The sequence below is a fragment of the Notolabrus celidotus genome, chromosome 18 (assembly GCF_009762535.1).
Source record: "Notolabrus celidotus isolate fNotCel1 chromosome 18, fNotCel1.pri, whole genome shotgun sequence".
Lineage (NCBI taxonomy): Eukaryota > Metazoa > Chordata > Actinopteri > Labriformes > Labridae > Notolabrus > Notolabrus celidotus.
This window is the reverse complement of record NC_048289.1, coordinates 23,571,246-23,584,988: the sequence shown is the minus strand read 5'-3', so window position 1 is coordinate 23,584,988 and position 13,743 is coordinate 23,571,246. Positions and strand designations below refer to the sequence as shown.

Here is a 13,743-nt window from a genome sequence, read left to right as displayed (position 1 = left end):
TTAAAAAGATTGCAATTCCTGGTGGGAATATCTGGCTCTTGAGCTGCTAAATGTACCAATCTGTTCACCAGCTAGCCGCTAACTGTGTATGTCGGGGGTTTGGTACTTAGCAGGTAGAGTGCAATGAATTTCAAGAAACGTTTCATTAAAAAAACAGCTGCCTGCTGTGGCTGGAAACAATACTGTGCAGGCTGTGTGCGACTGAACCATAAAAGTTAAAGTTCTGAGCCATTACAATCTGCTGAAAGATATTTGAATGTCGGTGTTTAACAGATGTTCTTGCTAATGTGATTTACAAAAAATCTTTTGGACAAAACCGCACAGAAATTGCCCATATGTGTCAAAATCTGTCGATAAAACTTGGTTGTTAGTTTTGGAACACAGTTGGCTGCAGTATTTCTAGCTGTTGTTTAAAAGTTGCAGGATCTTTGAATATAACATACACTTACTCGTTAGCTAGACACAGTAACAGTGTTTATCATGTGTCCTCTTCTCCTCCAGGTTGTGAGCTGTACGCTTTCTGTGGAGCTCTGTTTGGTATCTGCAGTATGATGACACTGATGGTGATTGCTGTGGACCGGTACATGGTGATCACTAGACCTCTGGCCTCTCTTGGGGTGATGTCCCGCAGGAAAGCCCTGAGCATTGTGGCTGCGGCCTGGGTCTACTCCATGGGCTGGAGCCTGCCCCCCTTCTTTGGCTGGAGTGAGTACAAGTTGGAGCTCAGTCGTTATTGATCAGGGTGATTCCTCTGAGGGATTTATGTGGTGAGCTCTTTCTAAGTACCCCCTTTTACACTTTTTAATGTGTCAGCATGCCACCCTCCTGCTTAAAGGTGTTCCGCAACATTAACTAGATCTGACTTGGTCTTTTGTGAAGATGCCTTATACAGTTATTATAAACTCTGCTATCAGAGGGCAGAATACATTATGCATACCTGACATTACCGCAGCCCTACATTATTTATAAGGTTTTAAAGCTCCTACTTAATTCCCTTTTTCCTTTTTTAAACATGCTCCTCAGTTTTCATTGAATCTTTATTTAAATCTAGAGAAAACATCAAGCCTATGCCTTCATTTCCAGTGGAACAACACAATCAAAAAACGGTTACATACAAAATTTGTGTGAAGTTTTAAGGCTGATTTATACTTCTACTATACTTCGAAACGACAGCGTAGCCTACACCAGGGGTCTGCGTAGCTCCCATACCTACGTAGAAGCCAACACACATAGCTGACGTGCACCTCCTCCTAACTACGCGTAGAATTGACACCGACCTCTATGCAGCGCCGTTTGTAAAGTTGTGCACACCGAAAATAACAGCAACATTTCTCCACATTTAGCTCCAAAACGTCGTCCAAAATGTAGAGTGGATTTTATTTTGGTATTTCTGCTAGGCGGCAGTGTGAATCTGCATATCAGCTCAATATTAAGAATCGCAGAGCAACATTTAACATTTATATTTAACATTTAACATTTATATTTAGCATTTATATTTATATTTAGCATTTATATTTATATTTAACATTTATATTTATATTTAACATTTATATTTATATTTAGCATTTATATTTATATTTAGCATTTATATTTATATTTAACATTTATATTTATATTTAACATTTATATTTATATTTAACATTTATATTTATATTTAGCATTTATATTTATATTTAACATTTATATTTAGATTTAATATTTGGATTTATATTTAACATTTAGATTTAAGATTTATATTTAAATTTAAATTTAGAATTGATATTTATATTTAACATTTATATTAAGCATTTATATTTATATTTAACATTTAGAATTATATTTAACATTTAGATTTACATTTAACATTTAGATTTAGATTTAATATTTAACATTTATATTTATATTTATCATTTATATTTATCATTTAGATTTAGATTTAATATTTATGTTTAACATTTACATTTAACATTTATATTTATCATTTATATTTATATTTAAAATTTTAATTTATATTTATCATTTTGATTTACATTTAACATTTAGATTTATATTTAATATTTAGATTTACATTTAATATTTAGATTTATATTTAACATTTAGATTTATATTTAGCATTTGGATTTAACAATTATTTTTAAATTAATATATTTTTCACAACAAAATTAAATGTGAATCACAAATATTCCTCTAAATGTGATAAAAAAGTGACTTTTAAAAATTTCACACACATTTTTTATGCCGTTTTGGAGCTACATGTGGAGAAATGTTGCTGTTATTTTGGGTGTGCACAACTTTACAAATGGCACCCCATAGACCTCAAGCCCTGTGATTGGTCCGCTCGGCGGCTTGTATTTCCTTCATTTACAGCACTTCCGGGATCCCCGCTCATCGGCCGTGTATTTCATCTCCTCCCCTCTATTCTTCATGTAATCATGTCTGTATGATAAACAGCAACATGTGTCAGCTGTCAGAATTGCTGCGCGACACGGACACATCGACGCACAAGTATGTGGGGCTCATGTCCACGTCAGCCCCTGCTGTGTAGGTGGGATGCAGAAGTATAAATCAGCCTTTAATGTGTATAAGTGTTCCATGTGAATGTAACAGGGAAGCTAGAAGTATTCAATCAAAATAAAGTGTCTGCATCATCCAATACCTGGTTGTGTTGAGCAGTGACTGAGACATGCTTAATAAGGAGACGTACGTTGGTATGTTGTTGATTAGGGCTTTAGAAATAAATACAATCCAATGCCTGTCACATCTGACTGATCTCGCTAGACAGCTCTGGACTGGAAATATCGTCACTCTGTAGTCTTTAGATCTCTTGACATGAGAGCTTGTCACACCTGTAATTAATAAAAACATAAAGGAGACATGTTTTGGAACCATTATCAAATTTAAAAAATGTAAATATTCCTCATTAAAGCCTTAAAGCTTAAAGCTTTGGGGGACGTTGAGACTAAATTGAAACCACCAACTCTCATGTAGGCTAGATTGCCGTCATGAGCATAAAAAAAAGGAGCCGACATGTGATAATACTTTTATGTTTACGTCTTCCAACAGGGAAGATTACACCATTCCTCTTAACTCTGATGCCCATTAAAATGCTTTTTAAGTCTCACCTTGAATTTAGCAGAGCATCATACGAACGACATTTTCCGTTTTACAGGTAATAAAGTTATTTATATTAATGCTTTTTCCATTAGCAGAGGCAATCCAGGAACTTCCTGTTCTTAATGTACTTTGCCTCTGTTGAAAAAAGGCAGCCCCAGGCATACATCATGATTTAACGCACCACCTAGCGAGCATGCTAAGTGATTCAAAGGTATTGCCCTCATAAAAGGTGCTTAGGGGGTCTTGCTCGTTGCTAAATACTCACAGTGGACTGTTGATTCCAATATTTGGTGAATTGAATTTGATCACTTTGTCTTCTGTGTTTAAATGATTCTTGTTTGTTGTAGGATGAACCCCTAACCTCCACTGTTGGCTGTTTATAGGAGAAGTGCCATGTCAATAGATTTATGACACTTCATTATTTATGAACTTGTGTCATTAGTGAGGTACCCGTGGCCTCTCACTTTATGATACACCACAGACAAAGAAGTGGACTGTTTATATTAGAAAAAACTAGCATGTTAAATGGTTATTGCAGCAAGAAGGAGGACTGTTTATTGAGACAGAGAGGCTCAGTGTACTGAGAAGCTGAATAAACTGGTTATAATGGGATATGGAGGTGGGATGGTCATATTGGGACAGAGGGGATAGCTGCACTGGTTAAAGTGGGACCTAGAGGCTGAGTTGATTGAACACAACATAAGCAGAGAATGGTCCAGCAAATATGTTAAACCCAGAGCAGATTGTTAAGGACTCCCTGACTGATGCTAAGAGAGGTAAACAACTCCTCCAGAGAGGGATAGCAACAACCAGTGTTGCCTAGCAACATAGGTTTCGTATGTGTTTGCCTGTGTGAGTGTGAGTGTGAGCGTGCGTGCAAGCGTGTTCGTGGCTACAGCTGATGCTGAGGGTGAATCGTTTTGACATCTCTGAGTAAAAGTTGCTGTTGGTTCACTTCCATAGTCTGGTGTTGGGGTCCTGTTCACCCTGATGGGATTCTTCTTTGCAAACTACCTGGAAACATGAGCCTGCTTATTTGCTATAAATAACATCATACTGAACATTTCCATTGAAGGTAACATCAGACAAGGTGTGGGAACATTTATGTTGACATGTTTGTCCTCATTCAGCTCTCCTCCTTTGAGGTTTGCCGTTGATGCACCTTTAAGCATAAATGAGGCAAATATCACAGCTTCTTGCTTCTCGTTGACTTTATAGCGATCTATGACTTAGAAATACTCTCACCAGCTCTGCCGTCATTACCTGGATTGCAGGACAGGATGTTGTTTTTTCCCTATCAGAGATGGTCGGGGCCCAGCAGTTCCTCACAGCTAAATTCAACCAGATCCGTGTCTGGTATGTCTCCGTTCCTTCGCGGCAGCAGATCTGATAGGTTTCTATCCTAGTCAATGTTTTACCTTCCACTGGATCCTCTCCGTTGAGTTCTGGCTGCGCCACAGAACCAGCAGGTCAGAGCCCTCTGGATCAGATATGTAAGACTTCTATTTTTGCCGGATGCCGGAGCACGATGCATAAACAGAGCAGATCCTAATAAAATGAAAGCTGGACATGGTCTTACAATCTGAGTTTCTTACTAATCACCCAGCTGTGTTTAATACTTGATCCTGATTGGTCAATCCATTACAATGATAATCAATTTTGAATAGTAGGAACTAGAAACAACATAATCCCACACGTCATATCAAATCCTCACAGAAAAGAATCCCACACATTCATAAAGTTTACAATATCATCTCTACCTGTTGACAATGTGGTAACAATGTTACTTTCTGATAGCATCAGTAAAAAACATAGAGGAAATAACCGCAGTATGACAAACCTGCTCACTATACCTTATCCCTTTCTTAACACAAAGATCATATATTATCAGATGTGGGATTGTGAAAACAGTGTATCCTAACAAAGACACTCTTGGCATGTTTTTATTTAACATCCTCCGCATATCTCATGGTCTACTTCTTCCACATCCCAATGAACTTGAACTGCTGTCACAGTCATTTCTCATTTTCATTGGCTGCCCATCTTCAAGACAGTGGGCCTTACTCAACGTAGGACTGTCAGAGGGCAAACAGCAGAACCGTTGAAACAAATAACAGGAAACCAATGTTTGTTCTCAAAACTGAGACCATGAAGTGCCTGTACAAACAAGGCGTATATCACAGGGGGGGACCAGTGGGCACTTTGGGTATTTGGACATGTAATATGGGAAAACATGGCCGGATGTGAGATCGGCCGAGGACCAAATATGGAGCCCTGAGGTGCTCCTTTGGGATTCCTCAACATAAAATGGCAAAAGTCTTATTTCAAAGAATGAGACCAATTTTAAAAAAACGACCCAGTTGTCTATAGATTGGTTCTACAACTTCCATTAATATCCAATTGTATGATATTTCATATAATAAGAACAACATAATGGACCCATACGTATACTATTAGCACTTAAACTAAGTTGTTTGTGGATGTTTTCCATGCCTGTGCTTTGCTACAATTATATTTGATTACCTTTTATTTTGTGCTGCGTGGATTATTTTGATTTTCCTGGCTGTTTGGTGGTTCTAGCTTCTATTCTTGTGTTTTTCCATTTATAACACTGCATTACAGATGATTTGCAACCACTTCCACCTTACTGAATAGACAGATTGTTTAAATCATTCACATCCAGGTAGAAACAATACAGGTATTGTAGACATATACTCTGTTGACTCCTGATGCAGTTCTGTTACCCTCGTCTACCCCCCTGCTGTGGCTGTTTTTCACTACAAGTTCTCTTTGAATTTGTAGCCCCTACTGCCACAACAACTTAACACAACATGCAATAAAACTGACTTATGGCTTCCTTCCGTGTCTGGAGGAGAGACAGAGATAGTGTTTTTCCAAGGTCTGCTTTTGCATGATATTTATGTGCATGTGTGTGTGTGTGTGTGTGTGTGTGTGTGTGTGTGTGTGTGTGTGTGTGTGTGTGTGTGTGTGTGTGTGTGTGTGTGTGTGTGTGTGTGTGTGTGTGTGTGTGTGTGTGTGTATGCCCTCAGACTCGAGGTTTACTTTTAGAAATGCCTATATGCTTTGTTATTTCTTTGTATTTTCTTTATTCATGTTGTATGAAATTAAGGATGCAGTGTTATATTTATTTAAAAAAAAAGCTTTTAATGGGTTTTACCCACAGCACAGGTTTTAGTTTCCACCACAGAAACACCTGGAAAGATGTATAGTATGTTGGTCACATTGTCCTACTTTAAAGCTTGAGGCTCATAGTTAGAGTCTAAATATGTGCTTGAAAGCAATGTTGAAATTGTTTCAGCATTTCCCTGTTGGTTGTTCAGTCTGATCTCATTAACTTTTGACAAATTGCAGCAAAAACAGTCTCAAATGTTTCTTAATCAATGCTCAAATGGTCACAAGTACGAATGTTGGCTTGTTTTTAAAAGTTGCAAAGTAACTTCTTCACATTTGTTTTTGTTTACCCGTCAACTGAGACTAGATGATTTCCCTTAACAACAGAAAAAAAAAAAATCCAACAGACAGACCTACAATGATCACACTCAAACCCTGCAGGCTACACTGATGACCACAGTGAGATAAAGGCTTATACTCCTACAGACTCCTGCACAGGTCTGATAGCAGGAGAGGTCAGAGGTCACTTCATCAGACAGAAGTGCCATCTGTAGGTGCTGTGGTTTTATTGTCATCAGGCTTCATGGAAGGGATCAAATCCAAACCTTTTTTTATTTTCTAGTGCATAATGGGAATGAGTTTACAGCACCAAGAGCCCTCATAGTACTGGCACAGATTTAGCAAGCTAAGCCAACCAGATGTCCTAGGATAAAGAAAAATCTGCCTACCAGCAGCTTTGAGCCACGGTAGCTAAGACAATACATCTTGTTTGTTTAATGAGCACAAAAAAGGGTGTCACACATATTGCACTGGTGTAGCCAAACCACAAGGTACTATTTCCCTTTGTGACCTCTGATAACTAAAATAGACTGAAAGAGTTGCTTTCACTACACAGATGAAACCAATGAAGGTCATACTGCTCTGAATGACAAAGACAAATTACACCCACAATTGCACAAAATGTCAAATTGAAATTTTACAAAAAGGTTTACATGTTGATATATTCTCTAGAGCCAAAAAAAGTGACAGACAGATACGTGGTAGAGCTGGCACCCCAGATACAGACGCAGCACCTCTTTGCACTAGTTGCAAGGTTGAGTCCCAGCAGTGTTTGATGCATGTCTTCCCAACTCTCTCTCCCACATTCCTGTCTCTCTCCAGCTGTCCAACCTAATAACGGCTAAAAAAACCCCCCTAAAAAGTAGTAAGAAAAAAAAGGCAACTGCAAAACTAATCGCAGAAATTAGTACAAAAATTGACTGTGTCAATTAGTCGAAAAAGTGATCCAGAGCAGACCATTGAATGTCTATAGAATGGACAACGTGTCTTTATTATAAGATTTGAAACCAAAAGAAACCATCCAAGAGTGCTGACATATCGCGCTATTGTAGCTGAGGTAAGGTGACCTGGCCGGTAGAGCCATGGGACTGATGTTAAATCCTTTCCACTTAACAAAACAAACATTGATTCCACTAATAAATGATCTCACAGGTGGGTACAGTCCACAGTAATTAAAGCTATGGAAAGTTAAATATTGTTTGTGTTAATGTTTATGTTTTCTCTCGCTGTTCCTTCCCTACACTGCTAATGCTTTAAGAGATAACTGAAGTGGTGGGAGAAAGTCATTGTTTTGCAAGTCTCGAGTAAGTCTCAAGTCTTCAATCCCAAGTCTTGAGTCAAGTCTCAAGTAAAGATGTGCAAGTCCAAGTCAAGTCTCAAGTAAAAGACAAGACTAGTTGAGTCAAGTCCGAAGTCATAGGCTTGAAATTTTCGAGTCCTTACAAGTTATAAGCACTGTTTACCAAATAAAATGCCATTTTAACAATGTAACAGTCTATTGAACTTGACAAATACAATGTATTCATTTTGAATTGTTTTATTTTCTAAATAAAATAGAACCAGTGTGACAAGACTTAGTCACAGAAAAAGAGAAAATGGTCTCTTCATTCGGTGTTTACATTGACTATTATTGACATTTTGTTGAAAGAGGTAGAAAACTCAAATAAGACCAGTGCGAGCGACAGAACTTAATCGCACAGAAAAAGAGTGCTGACATAGCATTCAGGATATAATCAGTGCTAAGCAGTGCAACAACAAATGAACTTCTGAAGACGTTGTACAGTCATTTTAACTCATCTAATGCTCAAAATCTCAAGTATTTTCAAGTCATCAGACTAAAGTCCAAATCAAGTCCAGAGTCATTGATGCCAAAGTCCAAGTCGAGTTCCAAGTCTTTGATGATATTGTCAAGTCGAGTCCAAAGTCATCACAATTGTGACTCGAGTCTGACTTGAGTTCAAGTCACATAACTCGAGTCCACACCTCTGGAAAGCTGCATTTGTCCACAGAGCTATCGATCATCTTTTTAACATCACATAACAAATCAAAAGCTAAACTTCTCAGAGAAATGAACACTAGGACATAAATAAGCATATTAAGAAATAATTATAACAACAGAAACCATGTTTGAGAAAAACGTATTTGACATGAACTTTTATTTTATGGTTTGACCCATGTTCCATCTGTTAACGTGGGTGAGGCGGGGCTTATGACCTATGCTGCAGCCAGTCAGAAGAGGGAGCTCCAAATGTTATGTACAGACCAAGCGGCAAACTCCGGTCTCAAACCATGAAGCCAATGCGGAAGTGATATAAACTGCAATACATCGAAAATCCGCTTGAGGCTGGCTGCAGAAACACCGGAAACCACATAGAAATGAATGGGAAAAAGACGGTTCAAAAAACGTCTTGGCCCTACAACGCTAATCTCTCTATCGGCACACAGTGTACGAGGGTGAATTTTTTTCTAACGTGACGGTTAAGAAGATATTAAGATTATGAGTTTTGCCCAAATAAGGACATGACTGACGTGACTCCCGGTCGGGAACACACAGCCATTGGCTAAGAGACTCACACTACGTCACACTCGGCCTAGTTGAGTTCCGCATTACCAATATGGCTGCTGCCGTCGATTTGCTTCAAAACAGCTCTCAGCAACAGATGGGTGACGTCACGGATACTACGTCCATATTTTATACAGTCTATGGTACAGACATATAGTCAAACTTACACTGTGTGCTGCAGACCTGTCTCTGGAGAATATACCTGCTGCTGATTGAAGGGCAGTTGAACAGACTGTGGAGTTTGTTTGAGCCTGTAAAAACACCATTAAATTCACCACTGGTACATTCAATTTTGGGGTGATTATTTGTTTATCTTACTTTCCTTCTTGCTGTTTAGCGTTTTGTTCTGCAAGATAAGTATACCATTCTTATAGCCATACTGGTTTTTCCTGCTTTTTCTTTTTTTTTGTGTGTGTGTGTGTACCTAGTCTTATAAGCAGGGAGGTGTGGTGGCTGGTTAAGGGGATTCTTCATTCCTATAAATGTAAAATGAAGAACACATTTTACACTAATTATGACAATTTGTGTGGGCCAAGCTGGGCCTAGAATACACAATGCTGCCTTTACAAAGACTTGTTTGGGTGTAATATTTGAACATTAGAAGGCATTAACATCCTGCTATTCTGCACAAACCTCACATTAGTGCTGTGTGGGTTTTTAACTTGGAGGTCGTTGATTGTTTATTTAGATAACAGAGGATGGTGTGTGTGTGGGGCGGACAACTAGTGGAACCTCAGTGGAGCAGACCACAGTAAATCTTTAAGTATTGAGTGAATACAATGTGGAGTGCAACAGTGCCTACAGGTTATTGAACAGATTAAGCATACTTGGGCAGAAAATTGCAAAGAAAGATGTGTTCAGACTACAGATGCACATGGTTCAAGGCCTCTCAAGGAGCAGGAGGTTAAACAATACAGACACTGACTGAAGAATGAGTCTTCAGAATTCATAAGGAGAGACCTCTGAGTCTGAAGTGTGTGCTTTCTCTCACAGGTGCCTATGTCCCTGAAGGTCTGATGACATCCTGCTCCTGGGACTACATGACTTTCACCCCCTCGGTCCGCTCGTACACCATGCTGCTCTTTACTTTCGTCTTCTTCATCCCTCTTTCCATCATCATCTTCAGCTACTGCTGCATCTTCAGAGCCATCCGGCACACAACACGGTTAGATCACACACAAACACACACACACACACACAGTTTGAGTTTAATCATGCTACCATCTTATTCACTCTTACCACACACACTGTCCCGTGAGTGTGTGTTGATACTGATGTCTCGTTGATTAATGATGTGTCTGGGTTCTTCTATTGATTTTTTACTGATATGTTGCTCAACCTGAACGCTAACACTGCTTCTGCAGGCGGGCTGCCAATGCAGGTGATGAAAGAAGTGTCTCCTCACGACAACAATTTACGTAAAAGTCAATTTACAAGACAGTCAAAAGAAATACATTGAAGAGAAAAAATACAACGATGGCAAGAAAAAAAGATCTTGAAATGAAAAAACCTAAAGCAAAAAGCTTTCATAACTATGTGGAGCTTTTCTCTACTTCTTTTTGACAGAGCGATAACAAAGATCAACAGTCAGGGGACCAGAGACTCAGCAAAGAGGGTCCATAAGATGAGGAGCGAATGGAAAATGGCCAAGATCGCACTCATCGTCATTCTACTATTCGTCGTCTCCTGGGCCCCGTACTCCTGTGCTGCCCTCACTGCATTTGCTGGGTAGGTGTGTGTGTGTGTGTGAGAACTTCATCAAACACTGCTTGAAGACTTTTTTTTTTACAGTCTTGTGACGTAAAAAAAAAAAAAGATCACTTTAAGAACTGAAAACTGGCTGAGCACTTTATGTGTGTCAGTACTGTACTGACAGCTCGGGGTTACATATGTTGTTAAAGCTGCCAAAGTCCATCCATCACCCCTTTAAAACCAGGCAGGGGATTGTTGAGGCAGCAAGGTTTAGCAGGAGATAAAGTAGAGGATATCCAGTGTTCTTATTCCTCAGCAAAACAAATATTTACTTTGTGTTCAGTCTGAAAATACCTTGAAGGATTACTTGCACATTTTTTAAAAAGCTTTAAGGCTCTGCAAGTTGACCGTGATGTCAGCTGCCTGGAAGGTAGGAAATGAAACTTAATTCAGACACATTGAGAGCAAATGGTTGTACAGTAAGGATGGGCATTAAAGTATAATCTGTAAAGACGGCTTTCGAACCAAGCTGCTATCAAGATCCTCTAAGAGTTATAAAAAGCATACAGGCTTGGATCTGTGAAACAGAGTGCAGCAGAGTTAAATCTTTCTTAAGAGATCACAAAATGAGGATGTGGAAACTGTGTTACAGTCAAGCGGCAACCTCAGGTCTCAAAATCTGAAGCCCATGCGGAAGTGTGTCATTGAGTGTCCACTTGGGTCTGGATGCAGAAACACCGGAAACCACATACACACCCATTCAAAAAAGACGATCTTTGCAGCAGAAATAAACATGTTTACAGCCTGGTTATAACAATGGTTCAGGTCTGAATAGCTAATTTCTCTATTGGCACACACTGTACGGGGGCAAATTTTTGGAACGCAACTGCTCAGAAGCTATTAGGATTGCAAGTTTTACCCTTTTAAGGATATGACTGACTTGACTGACAGGCGGGAACACTGTCGCTGATAGCAAAGAGGAAAGCCTGCCTCTTTACCTCACACTAGCTCAACAGAAGTTAGGTTGCGTTCAGCATTTCCAATATGGCTCCCGCCGACAATTGGCTCCAGACTGACAGGGCTTCAGAAACAGATGGGTGACGTAACGGATACTACGTCCATTGATTATACAGTCTATGGTTACTGAGACTTTTTCTCTGAATATGTATCTTCTCCTGCTTATGGGGCTTTATTTAAGGTGGCTGGAAATGCAAGTCAAGTCAAGTCAAATTTTATTTATAGTGCACATTTTAAAACAATCGCCATTGACCAAAGTGTGCAGTTTGTTTTGGTTGAGAGAAATGGACTGTCCTGCCAATCACAGGTCATTCTGATGTGTCCTTTCAAAATAAAAGCCAAACGAAATTTGAAAAAATAGTGAGAATGCTGGTTATTTTCAATCAGAGATGATGAAAAAAACTCATCATCATTGTAGTTCAGACTAGTAGTGGACAGCCTCATAATGAAATCCAGCCAATCACAGCTTGATCTGATGTGTCAATTTAAAATATCAGCCATTTGAACTGTGAAAAAGAGAGATAATTCTATTCTATTTTCAATCAGAGCTTATAAAAATAATCCCAATTTCCACTGAATAGTGTTTAGCTGTTAGACTAATCAGTTGTGAGGTTGTCTTTTCAGAATCAGTGTCTCACAAAGGACTGACACTCCACAGAACTCACCTTCAGATACCATAATAACATTAACAGTCATGTTTTTGATTTATTAACATGCTTCAATACAATTTTATTGCAGTGCATGTTCAGTAACAGCAACATGAATCTAATATTGACTTTGTGACCGCTCCTGTGTTTCTACACTCATCTGTTACTCAGACACACACCCACATTTGCCCTTGTCACATGAATGCGTCTCATTTCCTTCGCTCATTTTTCTTCCTCCTGCTAACATCTGTCCCTGCTCTCTCCTCCTCCTCCTCTCCCTCAGGTATGCCAACCTGTTGACTCCATATATGAACTCAGTTCCTGCTGTCATCGCCAAAGCATCTGCAATTTACAACCCTATCATTTATGCCATAACACATCCTAAATACAGGTAAGATGCATATTCTAGTGTTGCTTTTTCACTTCTGAATCCACCGCTTGTTTTTGAAGAACTAAACCCTCTGTCTGAGGTTCAAGGTTGTCTTATTTCCATGACTGTAAAAACTTCATAGAACATAAAACTGAAGAAAACGTATAATGGAAAAAAATACACGATACCGCCACAGAGGAAAATCGATTTTGAATCAAAGGCATGAGTCAGCATGACAAGTAGCTCAGTGGAACTCCATGTGTTTTTCCTCAGGCTGTCATGCTTTGACATATTTTTCTGCTTCCAATGCAAACTGAGTTTTCTCCTCGAGACAGTCATTGAATTTTGTTTAGGTCTCAGACTGTGTTGATTTCTTGGCAATGCTTTTCTTTTTCTCCGCCTGTTACTGTCCATGTTTCCTTTGTGTCGCCAGCCTTCTTTTCGCTTTGGTGTTTTTGTCAACACATAGTCCATCAATGTCTCCTATTTTCCACATATAATCTGCCATTTGTGTTGTTAAGAGTCAACTGCACTGAAATACCAATCCACACGGCCTGTAGCTGCATGCAGGCGGACCATTTGAGGTGCACACTTCTTAACGAAGCACTTCATGTTTGACTAAAGGAGACAAATTTTGATGCTGCAAATTAGGGTTTAAAACAAAACAGTGACTGAAGTCTAAATTTGGTTGTGCTAATACTGATACAAAAATAGATTAGGGAAACAAAGAAAGAGAGGGAATGAAAAGTTGTGGCTCAAGCGAGGGAAATAGATAGATAGATAGATAGATAGATAGATAGATAGATAGATAGATAGATAGATAGATAGATAGATAGATAGATAGATAGATAGATAGATAGATAGATAGATAGATAGATAGATAGATAGAT

General features: G+C 38.9%; 1 protein-coding gene across 1 annotated transcript in view; it reads left to right on the top strand.

The window, feature by feature from the left end:
• Positions 1-13,743, top strand: part of LOC117829695 (melanopsin-A-like) — a 47,281-nt gene that overhangs the window by 18,420 nt on the left and 15,118 nt on the right. Inside the window, exons 4-7 of the mRNA XM_034707319.1 lie at positions 502-705; positions 10,121-10,292; positions 10,694-10,855; positions 12,767-12,874. Coding sequence (XP_034563210.1) covers positions 502-705; positions 10,121-10,292; positions 10,694-10,855; positions 12,767-12,874 — 646 coding nt within the window. The remainder of the gene's footprint in view (positions 1-501; positions 706-10,120; positions 10,293-10,693; positions 10,856-12,766; positions 12,875-13,743) is intronic.